General features: G+C 34.6%; 2 protein-coding genes across 4 annotated transcripts; one reads left to right on the top strand and one right to left on the bottom strand.

Moving 5' to 3' along the window:
• The first annotated feature begins 3,921 nt into the window (after nt 1-3,921).
• Nucleotides 3,922-13,296, top strand: LOC120149683 (vesicle transport protein GOT1-like). 3 transcript variants are annotated; one of them, XM_039162413.1, is made up of 7 exons: nt 9,804-9,901; nt 10,050-10,121; nt 11,380-11,471; nt 11,555-11,635; nt 11,729-11,826; nt 11,929-12,010; nt 13,154-13,296. In XM_039162413.1, exons 2-7 carry the CDS (start codon nt 10,091-10,093, stop codon nt 13,190-13,192), a joined length of 423 nt encoding a protein of 140 aa, XP_039018344.1. In that variant the 5' UTR covers nt 9,804-9,901; nt 10,050-10,090; the 3' UTR covers nt 13,193-13,296. The 3 variants fall into 3 exon arrangements, with proteins under 3 accessions (XP_039018345.1, XP_039018344.1, XP_039018343.1); XM_039162412.1 differs by having other exon boundaries at nt 9,804-9,908; nt 10,064-10,121; XM_039162414.1 differs by lacking the exons at nt 9,804-9,901; nt 10,050-10,121 and adding an exon at nt 3,922-3,932 and having other exon boundaries at nt 11,103-11,471.
• Nucleotides 13,297-15,086: 1,790 nt separating this feature from the next.
• Nucleotides 15,087-19,036, bottom strand: LOC120149679 (protein misato homolog 1-like). Its single transcript, XM_039162408.1, is given in 10 exon segments — nt 15,087-15,548; nt 15,930-16,040; nt 16,178-16,420; nt 16,743-16,992; nt 17,285-17,533; nt 17,536-17,644; nt 18,234-18,309; nt 18,506-18,551; nt 18,821-18,922; nt 19,014-19,036. Coding segments are annotated over 9 exon segments (1,635 nt in total). The 5' UTR covers nt 18,917-18,922; nt 19,014-19,036; the 3' UTR covers nt 15,087-15,093.
• Nucleotides 19,037-22,665: the final 3,629 nt, after the last annotated feature.

Below are 22,665 nucleotides of genomic sequence, written 5' to 3'. Positions count from 1 at the left end.
CATAGGCGAAACATACATACGTAATTTTGATTCGAACAGTTGTGATTATAAATTTTATGTGCGTTATCAAGATTAACAAATAAAAAAAAATAGCTGACCCTATTCCCATGTGTAATGAGGTAAGGGGGAGGTAGGATAGTAGGCTGCCTCCAACGCCAGATTGAGAGCAACTTCCGTGGGAGACCTCTGGCAGTCAGAATTATGAATTGCCCACCGTGAAACTCGATCCCACGACCACAAAATTAAGAGCCTTGCGCTCTACCAACTGAGTTGGACGAGCAATTGTAAGTGTACTATACTATTATCATCCCATACCATTTAAAAAAAAACTGAGAGGAGCAAGTGTAAGAGTTGTTGGCGTTGTCCTTAATTTCAGGATTGCTTTGTTTCAATTCTTTGTGTACTTGAAGCCACTAATCACTTGTGTTTACAGTCTTTATTTGTTTAATAGTAATGAATTGACCAATCAATTATTCATTCCACCTATGGTTACTTGTTCTATTTTAATCACAAGTTAAATAAAATATTGTTTTCATTTTAGTAAAAATATTTTTATTTTTGTTATTCTATCAATGAGACTTTAGTTGGATTGATAAGATTTTAAAATCTTAGAACTTTAATCTTTTAGGTCTAAATCGAATTTCATCACGTATAAATATCATTTATGTGATTTTTAGTTTAGATTTATATTGATTTAAGTTTCACCAAATATGAGAGGTGTTCATAATTATTATGGTATAGTTTCAGATATATTTTGATCAGTTAATAAAAATTCAGATATATTTTGATTATAGTTCATATATTTATACTTTATAATGATCAATTTTGATTATAATTATATATATGCATGGATTGTATTTATATATTTTATGAATTTATTCTATGATTGTAATCTTATGGATGTAAAATTTAGATGTTTTCGTTTAAAAAAATGAAACTGCTAGAGAAAATATTAAGAGAATTTAAAAGTTTACTATCACTAGGAGTTGGGGGGCTTGTCCTCACAATTTTTTTATTCATTAGTAATTTAAGTCTCTTTAAATCTAAATATTTTATAAATCAAACCTTGTTGAAATTTTTTTAAATTTATATATTTTAAGCTAAATAATTTACTTAATATTTGATCATAATTTCATTATTAAATTATTTTTAACTTCATTAGAGGGGAAAGGTTAACACCATAAATCAAATAAACAATAAAGGATGAATTATTTGACAAATTTCTACATAGTTAAACCATTCAATGAGACCTAAATTTGAATCTTCAAATATCATAAAAATCTCTTTTTTACTGCTAAAAGAAAACCCCATAATAGTGGGATTGTTGTTTTAAAACCATCTATAAATACAAAAAGGGGGAAATTACTATATACATAAATTAAAATAATGAATATAAAAATATATAATTATAGAAAATAATAATGGTTGTCACTTCTTGTTACTATCTAATTAGTTGGCTTAAACCAAATGGAAAACCATACTTGTAGTAATTAATCATATAATATACTATTTTGTTTATAACGATTAAGTAGTCTGAGACTTTACTTCCTCAAATATATTCTTGTACTAATTATTTACCTACGCCCCAAGAAAACTTCAAAATGGAAGCATCCATTATATTAAGCCAAAAGTATTTTAATCCCAGTTAATAGAATTTTTAAAGTTCATTCATTAAATTAAAATATAGGCCAACTCGCCTGTAATATCATAATATTTATTTATCTATAATCATCTATTTTTAATTTTTACCAGTTCTACTTTTTTCTTTGCATCATTTGTCATTTTTCTCTATCTTGTTGGCATGCAACAAAGTTAATTTTGTTGTTGATTCTCGACCGTTGGTATTTTTTTTTCTATATCACATCTTTACTTTTCTCTTTTTTTTTAGTTTTTAATAATTATGTCTTCCATGACATGTTTTCTTTATCTTTATGACATATATATTTTTTTGTCTTTTGACATTTTCGATCTTTTTCATTTGTCCTTCTCTTCATTTATTTTTCTCATGATGAGATTTAATATCACCTTGACTGATCAAGATGTCACTTGTTTGTTATCCTATTGATTTGTGATAATGTTTTGGACCATTAGATTGGATTTAGATACACAATTGACGTTTGAAGATGGTTTTCTCACGAAGTTCGACTCTAATTTGTAATTTTCGGTGGTCTTTCAGTAGTTACATGTCTTGTTGTAGTTGACTTACCAATGTAGTCAAATTTATTCGTATCTACATTTTGTTCGAATTTTTGAATAAGTTTTTAATATTTTCATTATCCTTGTATAATCTCAAATGGCTAGTTCCTTATGGCAATGATTATAAAAAATCCTTATTATATATTTAATTATATTTATGATCTTAAACATTAATTGTAATTTTAAATTTTTTTATTTTACTAAAACTAGCTACTTATATATATCTAATCATCTCAATTTCTTGATGAAACATATTTAGCAACTGACGCATGACTTGAGATTAATTTATGATCAAGATATTTGGTGAAGAAAATTAAGTTTACAGCAAGACCAATAACAGATTTCTCAACACTTGCGGTGAAGGAAAAACAACACGTAATGAATTGGATAATCAAAGTCTGCACTTCAACCAAAAACCACTAATATTTACAAGGTTGACTTATTTACTTCCTAACACAACATTAAATCCATCCAATATTTGCTTTAATAACACATAATGGTCGTGATTATTTTTACTAGTCATATATTTTTTAGGTGCAATTGACATTCAATGTGATTTGGCAAACTATTCATTAATTGAATTTTAGTGTACTTTCGAATAATTATGTTGTGTGGTGTATTTAGTCAATCAACAAATTTGAATTCTATTAAATTAAATATAGTTGGAATCCCTCAATTACTCTATAATTATTTTTTTGGGGAAAGAGGCGAAATTTATGTAATTACATGGCTTCAATCCTATAACATCATCATCTATTGTCAAAATCTTCACAAACATGAATATTTGTTTAAAATTATTAGATATGTGAATGCTTGTTTGTTGTTGATAGATGTAATATGTCATTACACCCCTGCACTTTAGCTGAATTTTAACTAATATGTCATCAGTTGACTTGCGGTGATATCTCATATGGATTTTGATATTTCTCGATAAGGATATCTTCTTACAAAATGATTGTATCACACCCTGATTTCGGAATTAAAAGTTTTGAAAAATAAATTTTGCTATTTTAAGGTGTAGTTTTAATTTTGGAGGACTTACTTGTTAATATTATAAAGTTAGAGCCTTCAATTGAGTTGAAATCAGAATTGTTAAGGACTCAATTGAATGAATTTAGAATCTGTTTACCAAATTAGCAACATGGGGACTAATTTAACCACTAGTTGAAGTTGGCGGAAATGTCGTGAACGCTAAAAAGCCTAGGGTCACGCCTATTGGTTTTTCCAAAACCCAGTTGGTATAAATACCAACTATTGTAAAGACTAGCGGTCAGATTGGTGGCGAACGTAACTGTGTTGGTATAAATTATGTTCGTATCATGATGAATAATCAAGCAGAGCTGAATTTATTGTATGGATTTAAGTTGCATAGTTTATGCAATTTAGATGCCATAGCAAGACTAACAGAGAGAGAAACAATAATAGAAAGATAGCGCAAGGTGATGAACAGAAGTTTAGTCGATCCGATGTTAGTTAACGCTAGGGAGAACCCTGATCTTTGGCTTAGTTTCAACTGTATAGATGCCGATGAACTGCGCACTATAACGTTGGAAGATCTAGAAGCAACATTCGACTTCTCACACAATGAATATATATATATATTATCATTCTACAGTGAACATCATGGGATCTCATCGAACCAAAGCTTAAAATGTTTGATTTAATCTTCTTCTAAAGTATATTTGTAGGTTGCAAGTGCTGCTGAAAACTAGGAAGCTAATGATGGGGCTATGTTTGTCATGTTGCTTATGGAACTTCTATTTCAGTTTGCTTGCATTAATTCATTCTTTTTGTTGTAAATATTGATCAACTCACACGTATCTATGAATATTGTTTTAACGATGCAATAATAAATCTCATTTCCTGCATCTCTTGATGTATGTAATACTAGTATCTACTCTTTAAAGGTATATTCTCTCTCACTTATCTATTTCTTCATTTCCTTCGACTTTAAACCATGGTTCATATCCTAGTTCAACTTCTTTTCGGCCACATGTTGTTGCGGAAGACGGCTATCGGATAGAGCAAAATCGCAATTGATAATTTGAGAAAATAAAAATGAAGATAAAAAAGACACAATATAGGGTAAAAACCACAGGCAACGGTAGAAGAATTTCACTATGAGAAAATAGGAATTACAACTTCTCTCGATTGACCAAGGAGAAAACAATGATAATTCTCTCTTGATAAAAAGGAGAAAACAACTCTAAAAAATATCTCTAAATTCTCTCTAGTATTAGAAGAAAGCTAGAATGCTTTGGGATGATTTTGAAGCTAAATGAGCTAGTTGAAGTTTTAAGGACTAATTTGTAAATACCCTAAATTACAATGGCTAAAAAAGAGATTTTACCATTGCTGAAAATTCAACAATAGCTGCTGCCCCTTTTTTTTCAAGCAGCACCGAAAGTTGCATTTATTATGCACACTTTCGGTGCATAGTCAACAATCTCCCACTTGAAGATTTGATTGAAACAATCATATCTTCACACCATTCTTTCTACCTTGTACCATCATGTTGTTTACATCTCTGAAAGGCCACAAGAGGATCGACACCAAGTAAATTTATCAGTGTTGATTGCATTCGTCATGAAATCTGCTATGTTGTCTTTGGTATGGATCTTCTGCATATCTACCGTCCCTTCTTCCACCTTTTCACGAATGAAATGGTCTGAACTCGTATGTGCTTTGTCCTTGAATGAAATGTTGGATTCCTTGCTAGATGCAAGGTGTTTTGACTGTCACAAAACAGAGAAACATGCTCTTGATTATGCCCAAGCTCCTCCAATAGCATCTTCAACCAAATTGCTCATTTACTAGCTTGTGTAACTGCTATATATTCTGCCTCTGTTGTGGACGTAGCCACAACTGACTGCAATTTTGAAACCCAGCTTACAACTCCACCAGCAATTTTGAACACATATCATGTAGTAGATTTGCTTTTATCCAAATCCCCTGCATAGTCAGAATCTACATAACCATTGATTAGTAAGTTTGATCCTCCGTAACATAATGCAACATTTGAAGTCCCTTTGACATATCTAAGGATCCTCTTTACTGTATTACAATACTCTTTGCCTGGATTCGCCATGTACCGACTAACCACTCCCACTGCTTGTGCAATGTCTGGTCTTGTGCATATCATAGCGAACATTAAACTTCCCACTGCTGATGCATACGGTACTCGAGACATCTCCATCCTCTCTTCTTCACTGCTAGGACTCATACTAGAAGATAATTTGAAGTTAATAGGAAGAGGGGTAAAAATTGGCTTACAATCTTGCATGTTGAATCGTGACAAGATCTTCTTCAAGTAATTCTTTTGTGAAAGCCAAATCTTCCTATTACTTCTGTCTCGGTGAATTTGCATCCCTAGAATCTTGTTTGTTGATCCCAAGTCCTTAATTTCAAATTCCCTAGCCAGTTGTGCCTTCAATTCTTCAATATGATCTTTGTTGGGTCCTGCAACCAACATATCATCCACATACAACAACAATATAACAAAATCGTTATCACCAGACCTCTTGAAATAAGCACAAGGATCTGCATTAAGTCTATTGTATCCAAGGCACATAATGAAGGAATCAAATCTCTTATACCAACACCTCGACGCCTACTTTAGACCGAACAGAGATTTGTTCAACCTGCAAACCAAGTTCTTCTTTTCTTCTTCTTCAAAGCCTTCAGGCTGAAGCATATAAATCTCTTCTTCAAGATTTCCATGAAGAAAAGTTGTTTTAACATCTAACTGCTCTAGATGTAAATTCAATATAGCACACATTTCCAAGACTACTCAAACTGTTGTTAGTCGAACCACAGGAGAAAAAATTTCATTAAAATCAATACCTTCTTTTTGAGCATATCCTTTGAACACCAGTCTTGCACGATACCTCTCAACTTGATCGTCACCATTTCGCTTGATTTTGAAGACCCATTTGTTACCAATTGGCTTCCTTCCTTGTGGTAGTGGAACAAGGTCCCATGTATTATTTTTATGAAGGGCTTCAATTTCTTCTTGCATCGCCATCATCTACAGTAAAGCATCTGAGCTGTTTATTGCCTCCTCGTATGTTGATGGCTCACTGTTCTCTGTTAAAAGATAGTATGCAATATTTCCTTCTATAACATAATCTGAGTGCCAATTGGGACGTCTTCTCACACGATCTGATTGACGAGTTGTTGGAGCTTCAGAACTCTCTGATTCTTGTTCATCATGTGCTGGTTCTGCTTCAGAAGAATCTCCTTCTTCAACCTCTTTTTCCACATGTATCTGTTTAGTCTCTGACTTTTCAGTGCTATCATCATCTTCTTTTCTTTGTAGTTTATCTTCTACAAAGATAACATCCCTGTTGATGATCACTTTGCGGGCAGTGGGATCCCACAAGCGATACCCCTTGACTCCATCAGCATATCCCAAGAATTTGCATTTCCTGGATTTTGGATCCAGCTTTGAGATTTCTTGGGAGTTGTACATCACGTACGCAATACTTCCAAATACATAGAGGTTTGAATAATCAGCTGGTTTACCAGTCTATATCTCCATTGGTGTCTTCAGATCTATTGCAGTTGATGGAGCTCGATTCACCAAATAACAGGCGGTATTGACTGCTTCTGCCCAGAATGATTTTCTAGGCATGCATTCCTCAACATTGCTCTTGTTATTTCTAACAAGGTTCTATTCATCCGCTCTGCCACTCCATTTTGTTGAGGAGTGTTTGCCACTGTGAACTGTCTTTTGATGCCTTCTTTCATTTCCTACAAAAGTCATCAAATTCTTCGCTTGTGTATTCTCCTCCATTATCAGTTCTGAAACACTTGATCTTATTTCCAGAATCAAGTTCCACCCGCGCCTTGAAGTTTTTGAAAGTTGAAAATACATCTGACTTCTTCTTAATAGGATACACCCAACATCTCCTGGAGTAGTCATCAATAAATGAGACAAAGTATTTTTCTCCGCCTAGGGATGTAATTGGTGCTTGACATACATCAGAGTAAACCAATTCTAGAACACTTTTGGCTCTAGAATTTGACGTGTTGAATTTCAACCGGTGTTGCTTACTTGTTATGCAATGCTCACATAAAGGAAGTGTTACCTTTGTTAAGCCTGAAAGTAGCTTTTGCTCCACAAGGATTTTCATTCCTTGTTCCGACATGTGTCCAAGTTTCTGATGCCACAACATTGCAGAATCTAAACTACATGAGGTAACAGAGGCTTCTGCTTCTAGCAAAGTCTCTCCCTTCAGCATGTACAAGTTAGTAGCTATCTTTTCGCCTTTCACCACCACAAGCGCTCCACGGAACACCTTCATGATTCCTTTCCGTGTTTCAATCTTGCTTGCATTATTATCCAACAATCCGTATGATAATAAATTTTTCTTCAGGCCTTTCACGTGCCGCACATCTCGAACAACTTTAATTGTTCCATCATACATCTTCAATTTGATGGTTCCCACGCCAACGATCTCTAAGGCATGATCATTGTAACTATACACAGATCCTCTTGAGACAGATTCATAATGATAGAACCCGTATCTTCTTGAGGTCATGTGATATGTTACTCCCGAATCAATGAGCCATATATCTGTATATCTCTTTCTACCTTCCACGGTGGTTGACGCTTCACAGCATAGAGCATTTCCATCTTCTGAAGTGTTTGCGGTATTGCCTTGTGGATTGGAGTTTTTATTTAGACTCCAACAATCCTTCTTCAAGTGACCATTCTTTCCACAGTTGTAGCACTTTAAATTCTTCTTGCTTCTCGACTTCGATCTACCATGTTTGTGACTGCCGCTTTGGCCACGTTCTGTTGATCTCCCTCTCATCGTTGTCAACGCTTCTGCTTGTTGCAGATTTACTTGTCTGTCTTCCTTGTTCTTGCGTCGATTTTCTTCTTGGAGAACAGCAGCTGCAACGTCATCGAAGACTAGACTGGTGACATTACTGTTTGTCAAGTTGATGATGAGTTGATCATACGAATCAGGTAGACTTTGAAGTAGAAGTTCAGCACGTTCTTGTTCTCCTATTGTACATCTTAAGGATGTAAGCTGAGAAAATAACGTGTTCAGTGTGTTTAAGTGCTCCGTCACTGAAGTAGATCATGACATACGGAGAGTGTACAATTTCCTCTTAAGGAAAATTTTATTGTGCAGCGATGTAGCCTCGTACAATTTGGTGAGATGATCTCATATCTCCTTAGCTGTCTTATTCTCCTCGATACTTGACAATACTTCATCTGCTAATGCTAGATGAAAGTTTGTCATAGCATTCTCGTCCATTTGTTGTCATATGTGAAATCCATCGGCCTTTCACTGATAGCTGCTAGACAACCGTCTTTCCTCAGGATGGCCTTCATCTTCAATTTCCACAATGAGAAATTTCTCCCATTGAATTTTTCAATATCAAATTTCATTGCCATAGCTTCTTTTACAGATAGCTCCCACTATTTCACTATCGTGAATAGTTCTCTGGAACCTTCAAAGAATGTGTAATAACTTCTTACTTTCTTATGTTGGAGGATCCACCTTTTGGTGGCAACCACAAAGACAATAAGCAGATATTACACACTCTAATTTGGATCTGATACCAATTGTTGCGGAAGACAGTTATCGGATAGAGCAAAATCGCAACTGATAATTTGAGAAAATAAAAATGAAGATAAAAGAGACAAAATTTACGTAGAAAACCCCTAAATAATATAGGGTAAAAATCACGAGCAACGGTAGAAGAATTTCACTATGAGAAAATAGGAATTACAACTTCTCTCGATCGACCAAGGAGAAAACAATGATAATTCTCTCTTGATAAAAAGAAGAAAACAACTCTCAAGAAAATATCTAAATTCTCTCTAGTATTGGAAGAAAGCTAGAATCTTTTGGGATGATTTTGAAGCTAAATGAGCTAGGGTATTTATAGTTGAATTTTTAAGGACTAATTTGTAAATACCCTAAATTACAATGGCTAAAAATGAGATTTTACCATTGCTGAAAATTCAACAATAGCTGTTGCCCTTTTTTTTTCAAGCAGCATCAAAAGTTGCATTTATTATGCACACTTTCGGTGCATAGTCAACACATGTAACATTTAAGCTTTAAAGACTCAATCGCAAATTCTCAAAGACTCTCAAATACCCATCGTTGAAGCTTTTGGGTTGTTCCTCGACGGTTGAAAATGAGTCACCGGAGCAGTTTTTGAATTGCAATTCGATAGCGAAATTCATGAGATTCAAGAGAGGGAATCGAAGAGGTAGTGGCGAGTTGCAGATGACTATTATCAATAAATGTGTACAAGTCCCCACTTAAAATGAATGAAATTTAGATAAATAGATTCCGATAAGAGTTTGGATTTCTAAAGGACGAAGAAAAAAGCGGTTTACAACGGCGAGCAAGGATGAAAAAGAATGGGTTCTGGTTTGACCATTATTAAGCGATCAACGAGTCGGATAAACTATTAACGGTCTAGCTCAGCTTTCCGTCATCCACATTAACAATACATCGACTAGTCATTTTATTACAAATCGATAACATTAGTGACTTATTTTTAACTTTTAAAAGTTTAATGAGGAAACATGAAAACTTACCCAAAGTTTAGTGACCATTGTGTGTAGTTTACCCTTTCATTTCCAAACGATACAAAGACATCTCGCTCTCTCAATTCTCGTCTCTCCGCCTCGATTACCGAGAAAACGTACGGACCAGAGCTCCCTTTTATCCCTTCCGGTGAAGAAAACGGAACTTTCGGATTCAAATTTTTTTCCCACGCTATGTTCTTTTAGATTCTTATTTTGATTATTAGATTCTGTTTTCTCTTTTGTATATTCTCACACAAATTCATTGTTATGGTTTGAGTCTGATTCAATATTTTCTCTCTGTAGGCAGCAGGCATCTGAATAATCAGCACAATGGTTTCCTTTGAAATGAACGATCGAAAGAGTAAAGCTCTTGCGTTGATTTTTTTTTTTTAAAAAACTTTGATGCTTCTTCCACTCAATTAGTGCTTCTATGAATTCGTGATGGCTTTTGCTTGTTGGTTATTCGGTATTTAATATAGATTCAATATATGATCCCTTGAAATTCTAGTGAAATACATATAGCAAGATTTGGGTATTATATGCACTCTACTGACTTCTAGGTTATTATGCATGTACATGCTTATAACTGCTTCTTAGTGGGAAAATTCTTTCAATTATTCATTTTATTTTACATTGAGGCAATTTGGGAATGATTTGAGGGGTTAATTTATTTTTATGAACTTTGATATATGTTTGATAAAGTCAAGTGGCCGGTTTGTGAGATGCTTGCCAAAGGCAGTAGAATGTTATTTATTTTTCAAATCAATATTACGGTAACTTGTGCAGAGTTATTTAGACTTGTGGGGAGTTTTATTAAGTAGCAAACATGTACAGGTTATAAGAATAAATGCTAGCAAAATATGAATATAATTTTTCTAGCAGGCAATTTCATCCCACATTCGATTTACTTATATAGTTGAAGATTTTTAGTTGATATGCACCCATCTTCATTGGCTAAGTTTTAATACTCTCATTCTTTCATCAAATGTGGTATTTCAATAGAATGCAGTTCCAATTATTCGCTTTAATTTTGTATTCACCTTATTGTTGGTGAAGTTTGTGCTCCATGCTTGCTTGGTGGTGCATACTTGCATATAATGATATTGTTTAAGGAATACAGAGTGATTCTTTTTATTAAAGGAATGCAAAGTGATAAACCCTCTAGTATTTGGGTATGGTTTTGTATAGGAAATGTTAATAAAAGACTTTAGGATTATTAAACTTTCCTAGGAGTATTTTGGAATGATCTTATAATATGTAAATAGTATATGAGATGATTTCTGGTAATTAAAACTTTTACCAACACCTCAGTTATATGGGTATTGAACTATAGACTCTTTAGTTACTCTGGTTCTCTGGAAATCTAATCTTTTAGTTTAAACTAAACCTGTTTGCTGAACAAAGTATATGTTTAGTTACATGGATTCTTGAGATTGAAAATGCTTGGAAGCGAGTAGAAGTGATTTGGTGCTCTTACTTTTGATTCACATGGAGACTTGTGAGTTGTGACTTAGTTTGTCATTGATATTTTGAGAAAAAAAAAGTTGAATGAACAACATTTTTGTTCACTTTATTCTATTAACTTTCATTGTACTAATATATGATGTCATGCAAAACAGAAATTGGGCTAGGATTAACTGGATTTGGCGTATTGTTCTCATTTTTTGGAATTATCTTCTTTTTTGACAAGGGGTTGCTTGCCATGGGAAATGTAAGCTAACTAACCTCTATTCCAAGTGTTTTCATTTTCCCCTTGAATCACGCTTGAATAACACCTTTTTTTAAAAAAAATAGATCCTTTTCATATCAGGAGTGTCCTTAACCATCGGTCTGAAATCCACCATGCAATTTTTCATGAAGCGCCAAAATTTTAAGGTTTCTCTCTCTCTCTCTCTCTCTCTAACGCACGCACGCACACATTATGTATTCATTGCCCATTTCTGTATTATCTGTTGCTATTGAGTTCAGGGAACAATTTCATTTTTGGTTGGCTTCTTTTTTGTTGTCCTTGGATGGCCCATCCTTGGCATGATATTGGAGGCATATGGATTTATTGTGCTCTTCAGGTCTAAACGAAAATTTCATTATCTTGAGTTGTTACAAACCCTTGGCTTCTCTTAATTTTTGAACTTGTCATTTACCGTCCTTTTTTTCCGTTCTTTTTGCAGTGGCTTTTGGCCAACATTGGCATTGTTTATACAGAGGATACCTATTCTTGGTTGGCTTTTCCAGCAATCATATATCCGATCGGTATGTTTAGTTTGAAAGTCAATTAAATTTCCTTTATAAACTGTATGCTGGAATTGCATGCTTGTATTCTGTTATCTTGTCAGTTCTTGGTTGGTTGTTTGCATGGCGTAAAATCTGTGCTCACTAAATAAACTAGATTCTTTTCTTTTTCTATTTTGGGTAAACTTAAATACATGACCTTATTTAAGAAGCCTTTAATTGAGGTATGTAGGGTATTATTGCCTAGTGTCTCTTCGGCCCTAAGAAACCAGTGAATCTATCTATTGTGGTGGTTGTCAAAATAACCCAGTCCCCTTGGTACTTATGCAGTTGCTAATTTTGCAGTTTCTAGGTTTCTCGTAATCATAACATTATCCATGCCTATATTTGTTTGTATATATTTTTGTGCTGTTTTATTCATAAGAGTGCATCTTTAATGTGAAAATATTAATCAGCTTATTGTCAGGGATGATCAAAAGGAACATATAGATGGATAAAGACAGTTTAGATTGTGGCTGAAACCCAAATTTACTCTTTTTATTTCTCAACTTTTGGCTTTTTCTTGGATAGAGCATTTCATGCGTGCATGTAAGAACTTTTCATGGAAAAATGATAGTAAAACGTTGAAAAGAGAGTTGATATTTATAATCATTGCAACTTTTATGATTAGAAGCCTGCAGCATAAAAGGAACTTTCCAGTGCAGCATCTTATTTCAGTTATACAAATATAGATCCTAAGTTTTTTAGAAAGACTTTTCTGGCACCAACCAAATGGAGCTGCTGATATAGACTAACAAGTTAAAGCCTTTTACACAATATGCAGTTTAATTGGCAATGACTGCATGAAAGTAATATTTCTTTACAGACAGCTGCCTGCCCTCTCTTTCTATAATAGATGCCATTTTTTTTCTCTGAGTGGACTTAAAGTTTGTTGTGTTCGTCGGTGAATTAGTTGATGGATCATTATATCTTTCATGTGAAAATCTTGTGGGATGACATGAATATAATTTTCTTTTGTATGTATCTGATACCTGAGTTGCTAAGTTCCGAGTCATATGGCTTGAATCACAGTTCATATGTGACTCCTCTTTTAATCTACTATTGAAGGTGTTTCTTTGAGGAAATGATTGATCAAATATTTTCCCTCCTTTTTTCATGGTGCAGTGGTTAGACCGAAACCAGGGCAAGCGGGTACCCGTGTAATCACACATACGAGAGAAAGATGAATTGTAAATCTGTAGAAAATTGTTTTGAAGAAGACTGTTGTGCAATTTTTATTTTTCATTATTAATTCCCTGTTTTGTTGATATTGTGATGTAGAAAATTCATGCTATACGAGTTGGGAAAATATTCTGATTGAAGAATGGAAAGAAAAAGAAAAGAAAAACAGAAGTAAATGCAGTAATTCTAAGCAACTTTGTGGGGTTTGACTTGTCTAACCAGGTTTTGTTTGCTGAACTAGAGACTTTAAAGAGGGGAGTTGAGTTGCCCATTTAAGGTCTCATATATTTTCAATTTCGACGGGCTCGGATTCTTTGTATTTATTATTTTTCAAAATGCATTTTTAATCATTATTTACAAATACGATTTTCATAACTAATGAGTCGGTTTTACAAATGTGAAGAGAAGTAATGGGAGTAGATCGTAAAAGAAATATGAGAGAATAAGGGTTAATATTGTATTTAGGGTATGTTTGTTTTTCGGAAAATAGATTTCGGAAAATGTTTTGTTGGGTCCTAAAGTTGTTTTCACGGCAACCTGCTGATGCAAATGTAAATGAAGTTTTTTCTTTCTTGTCATTTGTATTTAATGACTTATTATTATATTATTAAAAATACTTATTATTATTATATTTTATTTACAAATTTGGGATTAATATATGATAGTATCTGTTAAAAAACTCTTAATATTTTGAGAACTTAGAACTCTATGGATAATAATGAATTCCTTAACCATCAAAGTCGTTTAGTCTATATTACTTTATTTTATTGTTTTGTTCTGTTACGTGGTTCGAATTGTATACTATGATTCCATCTGATGTTTGATTTTGTTTTAAAATTTATGAAAAATAATAGCAGCTACTTATATTTGTCTTTTTTAAGTTTCGTGTATAAAATAATAAAGTTGTCGTATGTATATTTCAGCTTGACCACTTTTCTCTCCTTTTTAAATCCATTTTAAAGTACACACTGGTTTTTTACTATTGTATTTCTTGTAATATATGAACACATGTTTATCTAATCAAGCCTTCTGTATTCCACAAGAATCGATCCATGACTCACAAAGGATGTTCTGTGCAAATGAATCTGTTAGACCATCAACATTGGATTTTACTGGTAATACTCCCCTTGTAGACCCTGTAATTATTTTAGGATAAAGTTTGAAGATGTCACGAGAACTCTTTTAAAATAATCTTTTTGGATGTTAAATTTTAAAAAAAGTTAGATTTTGAGTATTGTTATGAAATAGGCATCTCACTTTCAACTGCAGTTAATTATTATTAAATAGATGGTGTGGCACAATATAATGTATAGTTAGGTGCTTGCTCTCTCCTAGGAGAGGGGATTGGGATCAATTTCCTTTCCAGCATTGAGACCTTTTGTAATTTTTTTAAAATGTGGTGACATGTTTCACCACTTTATTAGATAAATAAAAAGAATAACTATTAATGACGTAAAAATAAAAAAAAGTACCATATCTATAATTAACGACAGATGACCAAAATAAAAATAAATATAATGTTAGGTATATTTGTTTTAAAAATAGTTGAATGATCAAAACTAAACCAAAGTGATAAATGTATGACTAAATAGGTAATTTACCCTTTTTAAAGGGAAAAAATGATATATGAATAATATTGGGTAAAATTTTACCAAAAATTAAGATGATATAATTTTCCTTGTATTCTCTTTTTTTAACCCCAAGCAAGAAGCACACTTTTATCTTCCCTTCTTCATTACCAGGTATATAAAAAAATTCCATCACAAGCCCACCCCACTGTAAGCAAAATTCTCTCAGAATTTTAGCTAAAACATGCATGTAACTGGTCAGAGATGTCGGCGAAATACAGCATATACCATGAAAAACAGTCATCCATGATTAACTTAATCTGAATCTAAATCGGATGATATTTCAGAATGAGGGTTGACTATCCTAACCATGTTGGACAATGTCTTACCAATGTCTTCCACTTCATCCTTTCCAAATCCCCAACTTCTAAGCAACTCTGTTCCGGGACATCCTCGCTCGATACCAAATTTACGTAGACTCCCCAGTCTGTTCTCCAGAAATGGAAGGATAGCAGAGCTGGATCGCATTCTAGTGGTCATGGGAATGGAGTGAACATCGAGTGATCCTCTTGGTGCTGAACCTAAGATTGGACTTCCAAGCAGCTCACCATGTTGGCCAACAAGATTACCAAAGATTGAAGGGAATGGCAAGGGAATTGGAAGAGGGCATTGAGCCACTGATAGATGGCAGAACATTAGCGTAGAGGTTGCACATCCATAGGCACCATGTATTGCATTCTTAACTTCAGAAACTGAAGCGGTACGACCTCCAGCAAAGAAATAAATAATCTCGATTAACACGGCTGCCAATGCCACTTCAGAATTGAGAAAATTACTGATAAAAATCACAATATTTTCAAACTGACACAAGCCTCTCCCCTAATGGATGATTTATTATCCACGTCAAGAAATGATTCGTCACTAAAAACCCTATCCTGCTAAGGTGTTGAAACTTTAAAGTATGTATCCCCACTTCTGCAAGGTTACCTTGCTGATTACGTAAGCCAATTTGAGTGTTAAAGCATTTAATGAACAAGGATTTCTAAAATGTTCGTTGTAATGTGCCTAGTGCTTCTTAGCATATTCAAGGGATAACATAATTATAATAATACACTGTATCTGTAAATATACACATATCCTTAAAACAGTACCTGGCCCAATTGCTCCATGCACATTCATTGATTCCACAGCCTGCCAATCATCCACATCCTCTGGAGTCAATGTCTGCAGATTTGCAAGCAAAGATTGCTCATTCTGTCTCCCTGGAATTCAGAATTTGGTACAATCAAACCACACAATTTGGTTTTCCTCAGCAATTACTCATTCTTTACTAAAAAGGAGCATGAACTGAAAAACCGTTTTTGTCATGGATCGAGAGGGAAAGGACTTCACGTGGTACCTGTCAAACTGGGGCCTGGCATTTCAACATCCAGAATGGCCAACATATTCTGCCTAGATTGTCCTGCTAGCATTTGTACAATGCCATTAACATCGACAGCACCACAGACATCAGATGAATCGGCAGTAGGACCAGGTGCCTCCATGCGGAATGGGAGACTAGTAGAATGTAGAGCTGCAGCATATACAGCGCTGCAGCGGTAGGGACTCTCATCTTTAATGTTGGGAAAAGTTGAAGCTTTACCTTCAAATTTCGGCGTGCAGAATCTTTAGTCTATTTAAAAAGATAAAGCCAGGACAATTTCATTGAAGGGTATCAGGCTAACAGGCTATCGGCATAAATAAAATAATTAACATGTTACATGCATTTTTGACAAAATATGACTCAGCTGATAGCTGATTCTGAACATTATACGATATTTTGTATGAAGAGGAATGAAACTGTATGTACATATGTACCAAGAAAATTCTTGTTATGAAACAAACACAATTTGAAACCATGTAAAATCATATGAAACAAATACAAGAATAATATAGAAGGCAGCCAAAATCATAATTTGACTTACTCCTACTCAAGAAGGGTATACCAACGGGCACAATCAGTTTACAGAAACATGATAATCTTGAGAAAGATACAGCATCATGAAGATCTCTTACAACTTTCTGCTTCCTGCTACTCAGGTTCATATGAGAATTAGGACCCCTAACAGCATATAGCGACTCTGGAGTGTTCATGTATTCATCAGAAACACTTTCCAAAAAATCGGCAGCTAGTGGGGAGAAACCTCCCGAATCATCAACAATGAATTGAAAACCCTAATGACATCACCAATAATTGACAAACAAATTAAACTAGCAACATTAAATCCGAATATAAATCATGTTTATGTGGTGCTCAAGCTTAAAATTAAAAGTGAAATGCGGAGAGCTTTCCTAACCAGATTATCCAACGCATCATTAAATTAAAACCTCTAGAAAAGTTCATTGAGCAAGACCATCAGCATCCATATGAAGTTGACAAACAAGTGTCCTAAATGCTGTCCACTTACAGGTTTTGATATTGCCGAGAGATTTCAGCAAAGGATCATACTATATAGGTCAGTTTTACCTGGATATGATCACACTCTTCTGTGAAGAACCGAAGCCTGTCACATATTTCTTCTCCTCGTAAATTCTCCATGAAGACATCCCGTCCACTTCCATAATTAAATTCTTGAGCATCCATCCACAACCTATTTATTTCGTACAAACTCTGAGGATGATAGTGGACTTTTGAGAAGTCTTTCCAAAATTGAACTCCTTTATCTAAAGAACTGACTATATCTGTATCCTAAATTTCATTTTGAGAAGCCTTTGCCCACCATGGATACCATTCATCAAAGGGGCATCCTGCTCTTCCTGATACAAGCTTTGCAAGAATAAATTCCTCTTCCTAGGTTCAGATGCATGAGTAGAAACATTTCCCACCCTGCAAGTTCTTTTAAAGACGCTCAAGTTAAATAATTTATAAATCTTATGCACCCAAAGCTCACACAAGTACAAAGCACATAGCCCTGAAATTCAGAAGATTTATAACAGTGAATTTTATGTAATTCATTACAAACTTGTGGTAAAATAGTGCTGCAATAAAACAGGAGTCCATTTGCATTTATAACAATATTTCTTTAAGAGTTCCAAAACTTAAGTCTTAACCATATACCATAAGTAGTATTGAAAATCAAAAGCATTTTCCTTTTTTATTAAAAAAGAATTACTTATATTAGTAAAAATGAGGCTGACAACATTATGTTTATTATATTGCAAGGAAAGCACTCTTCATAGAGAAAAACAGTAAATATTTATGAATTAGAACAAGAATGATCAGTAAAAAATCAGCTTCTGCTAGGTATTGAACTTCAACACTCAACCATCTAAATGTCATTGAAAAGGGAAAAACAGCATACTATTACTGCTACTTTTATTTATTTTTTAAGGGGTAGTGCTCAAAAGACGATGGAAAACAAAAGAAAAATGTACATTATAAAACTAATGCAATTAGTTGAGATGGAAAATCTCACCAAGTAACAACTTCTGATGATGCATTAGAATTCTCGCTATAAAGTGTTCCCTTTGAACTCACTGATCCAAGGGATCCTACAATATATTGAAGTTCCTATGTGTAAAACATATGTGAAGTAGACACAAATCGACATCACTGTCTCATCCAAACTAGATGAATGAAAAGGAACCAATTATGGTTAGATCTAAAAGAATAAGTAGAAATAAGCTTAAAACTTAACAATATGGATTGGATGGAGCAGACATCAACTTTGCAAGTAAAAATTTGCACCTTGAAAGTCAATCGAGAGAAGAAGAGGAGTATATGTAATAGTCCCCTGCACATATAAAGCATCATAAACAACTTCATATCCACAAAAAGCAACAACGTATTAACTACATTGAAGTGTTCTAAAACTAAATCCGTGGAAGTCTTGGAATAATAATATCAGAAGCTCTTCTTGTTTCTATTGTTTGGAGCTTATTGCATCAGAGATGATCTGTTTACATGAGTTTTCTAATATCAATGAATATAATATTATTGACTGAGAACAACTACAACAACAATAATAATAATAATATTGTCAGCAATTGGTCAAAGTTGCACCTGATGCGTTTCACCTGTACGGTAGAGAACATTCATGTTTATACTCATACTTTTGAAGAGTGGATAGGCATAAGGATCGGCGGCTAAGCCAAGCATTTCATCCTTCATTTTTAGTAAGAAATAAGCAATTTAACAGGCATAAAAAAATATAATCAAATTAAAAAGAAAGGAAATAAGTAAAGATTAGCTGAACCTGAAGTTCCAGAAGTGAGAACCGATGAATTTATTAGAAAATCATGATGTTGTATAGGAGGAGGAATCCATAAAATCTAAACTGATATTTGATGTTTGATATATGTGATTATATTTATGAATATTTTGTTAGATATAATATTTCCTCCGTTTCATGATTTGTATTTTATATTAACTAACATATAATTTTAGAAGATATATTTGATTAAGGAAAATTACAGAATTATCCCTAAAAATATTAATAGATTTGATAAATTTATTTTGATAAGAGTAAAAGAATGAGATATACATGGATGAAAAAGAAAATATATATGTTATTGTTTTTATGACTTAGGCAATTTTAAAAACTAAAAGGGATACATTTAATAGGACTAAGAGAATAATATTTTTTATATCTATATTATTTAGGATAAACTATACGGGTGATCTTTTATATATTCGATATATTCGATTTTGATCACCGGTTAAAATAAAGAGCGGATGTCATCCCTTATATTATCAGTCCGTTCAGTTTTACTATCTAGGCCGTTAACTCCCATTTAAGGAAGAGAAAATAACCTCAGTGACCAAAAATCCCATATAATATACGATTTTAACCAACTTTTTCCGGATTTGCCAAAATGACCAACAAAATCGCAATGCGATCGCTAATTCGCAACGCGATCTCCATTATCGCAAATTCGCGTTGCATTTTCGCAATGCGATAGTTGAAAATCGCGTTGCGATGGTCTACAGTATCGTTGCGATTTTCCCAATTCGCAATGCGAATAAGTAAATCGCAACGCGAATTGGGAAAATCGCAATGCGAATAAGTAAATCGCAACGCGAATTGGGAAAATCGCAATGCGATAATAAAAAATCGCAACGAGATACTTACTTTCGCAACGCGATACTGACTTTCGCAACGCGATTTACATAGCGCCATTCGTATTAACGCGTATTTTTTTTTTCAAATTCCAAACACGTATTTTTTCTTAATAAATCGGAAAATGAACCGTCCACAGTAATCGCAACTCATAACCTCAAACCCAAAAACACAACACTCAGTCCCATCTCTATCTCTCACTCTCTACGGCGAAATCCGTCCCCATCTCCGAAGATTTCCGTCCCCATCGCCGGCGAAATCCCTCACAACCATTCACAGTCAAAAATCCCTCACAATCATTCAGAAATGGAAAATCAACCTCCGAGGGTTAGTTTTTTTATTTTTATTTTGAAATTTTTGCATTATTTTAGGTTTTTCATATTGAGATTGATGATAAGTTTACTGGTAATTTCAATAATAGATTAACCATTTCACTTAGATTTCTTATTAAATTCATTCGATTGCTGCCAATACTGCTAAACTGTTTAGCCTGTGAAGTTTAGGGTTTGTCTTTGCTTTGTCTTTTGGTTGAAGTAATGCAGAAGAAGAATAGTTTCGAGAATGAAAATCGCAACGCGGAAATAACTATCGCAACGCGAAATAAAAATCGCAACGAGAAACCAAAATCGCATTGCGATTTTCATTTCGCGTTGCGATTTTCATTTCGCGTTGCGATTTTTATTTCGCGGTTGCGATTTTCATTTCGCGTTGCGATTGTCTGGTCGCGATAGTCATTTCGCGTTGCGATTCTCTCGTTGCGATAGTCATTTCCGCGTTGCGATTCTCATTATCTCGTTGCGATTTTCATTTCAACCAAAATACAAAAACAGTGTTGCAAATTTTAGTTTCAAGAATAAACTACTATTTATGTTTATTGTTTTTTTTGTTTTTTGTATATCTTGACAGTGTAATTTTTGGTATATCTAACTTGGTATGTTTATTGTTTTTTTGTAGAAATTTTTTTCGGCTTCATTGACATTAAGGAATAAAGTTAGCCTAGCCACTACAATTGCTTCGAAGCTTTCACCTGCACAAAGAAAATTGTTTGAAGAAACCTGCTTCGGGCCATGGCTGAGAGTACAGCATTCGGGTGGAGATGCTAGTTTGACCCATTTGTGGCTTCAGACCATGACTAGCGATCTACCCGACAGTATACAACATGGTGAGGAAGAGATATGGTTTCATTTTCCACCGGCGTATACTTGTTTTGGGCGGAAGGAGTTCTACTTAATCACTGGTCTACGATTCGGACACGATGATGTAGGCCGGTACACTCGTCATATCACCCGCCCATCATGGTTATCCAGGGTTTTTCCTGATGAGTCAATAGAGAAGCCGAACTTACACGTCGATGACATGAAGAAATTGTTTAATAAGAAAGATGGTTTTACTCGGATGAATGACGTCGATGTTGTCCGAGTATGCCTTCTACTACTTTTGTATGCCGGCTTTCTAGGCAGAGAGGCCAGACAACCTATTCCTCAGGAGCTAATATTATTGGTAGAGGACCTAAATGCATGGAATATGTTTCCGTGGGGTTCGTATATATGGAAAGCTACCTGGACTAAGTTGTCGTCTGCCTTTGATGACCGCAAAAGTTTGCGGGGCGATGGGTCGAAATACACTTTGTCAGGCTTTGTTTGGGCCTTTAAGGTAAGAATTTCTATATAATGTTTTCAAAATTATAATTAATTATTTAACAATTACTAATGTTTGTTATTATATTGTTTGTAGATTTGGATATTCGAGGCTTTCCCCAGCATGCGGACATATGCATTAAAATCCTCAGATGATATTCCTAGGGCTATTTCCTGGAAGAGGAAACGTATGTTGGATTGGGAAGACTTAATACCATATGCGACAATAAATAATGTAAGTTAACACAAATACTATCATATATAAACAAGTTATTAATAGTAGACGTTTAACTTTGTTTTAGTTTTTATATTTTTAGGAGGCCAACACTCCATTAATGAGACTGACACCCACGGAGGCTGAGCTTGCCACTGATTGGTGGCAAGCTAGTCAGCGTTTTTTTGATGGCACGAATGATGAGCAGCCTCCACTTCCTCCACTTCGAGAGCCATCACCTCACCCAGAGCCATCACCTGATCGACCCGACTATACACCTCTACAACGAGAGCCATCACCTATCCCGTCACATCATCGAGTCTCTTCTCCACCATCACCTCATGATAGGCGATCGACAAAGATGCCACGACTTCTATCTCCCTGTTTTCCACCTCCACGAGATGAGTCAAGGGAGTTACGTGATGAGGTCAATGCCTTGCGTGAGGAGATCGGTACTCTACGCGATAACGATGGTGCATGGCGTGTGGAGGTGTCTACTTTACGTGGTGAGGTTGCCGCTCTACGTGAGATGGTAGTATCGTTGCAGAATGAGGTTCATACTCTACTTTTTACTTTAACACTGTGAAGTTAGTATTTGTCTTTGTTTTGTCTTTTGGTTGAAAGTTTGAAATATATTTATCTTTGTTTTCACTGTTTAAATATCATGTCTGTTTATTTACTGATATTTGTATTTTTATTTAGCGGACCGATAAGGTGGATGCTTTACGTCGGGTTTTTCTTACACGACAGAGTTCACGCATCAGACGGCGTGCACGTGCTATTAGGTCTCCGTATACCCCAATAGTGCGAAGACACCGCAAGAAGAAGCCCGACTCGCCTATCATCCCTCAAGAGTCCACTCCTATCGTTGAAGAGGCCCCTATGATTCCTCGAGAGTCCCCTCCCACCGTTCAAGAGGCCACTGTCATCGTTGAAG

This window comes from Hibiscus syriacus, unplaced genomic scaffold (assembly GCF_006381635.1).
Source record: "Hibiscus syriacus cultivar Baekdansim isolate YM2019G1 unplaced genomic scaffold, ASM638163v2 tig00111008_pilon, whole genome shotgun sequence".
Lineage (NCBI taxonomy): Eukaryota > Viridiplantae > Streptophyta > Magnoliopsida > Malvales > Malvaceae > Hibiscus > Hibiscus syriacus.
Note: the sequence above shows the minus strand (reverse complement) of the source record. Positions and strands in the feature narration are given on the sequence as shown.

Bases quoted from the DNA above. Each gene is read 5' to 3' on its own strand.
- LOC120149683 (XM_039162413.1), top strand. From the start codon at position 10,091: ATGGTTTCCTTTGAAATGAACGATCGAAAGA. The intron at 11,636-11,728 runs GTTTCTCTCTCT...TATTGAGTTCAG, and splicing joins TGAAGCGCCAAAATTTTAAG to GGAACAATTTCATTTTTGGT. The intron at 12,011-13,153 runs GTATGTTTAGTT...TTCATGGTGCAG, and splicing joins AGCAATCATATATCCGATCG to TGGTTAGACCGAAACCAGGG.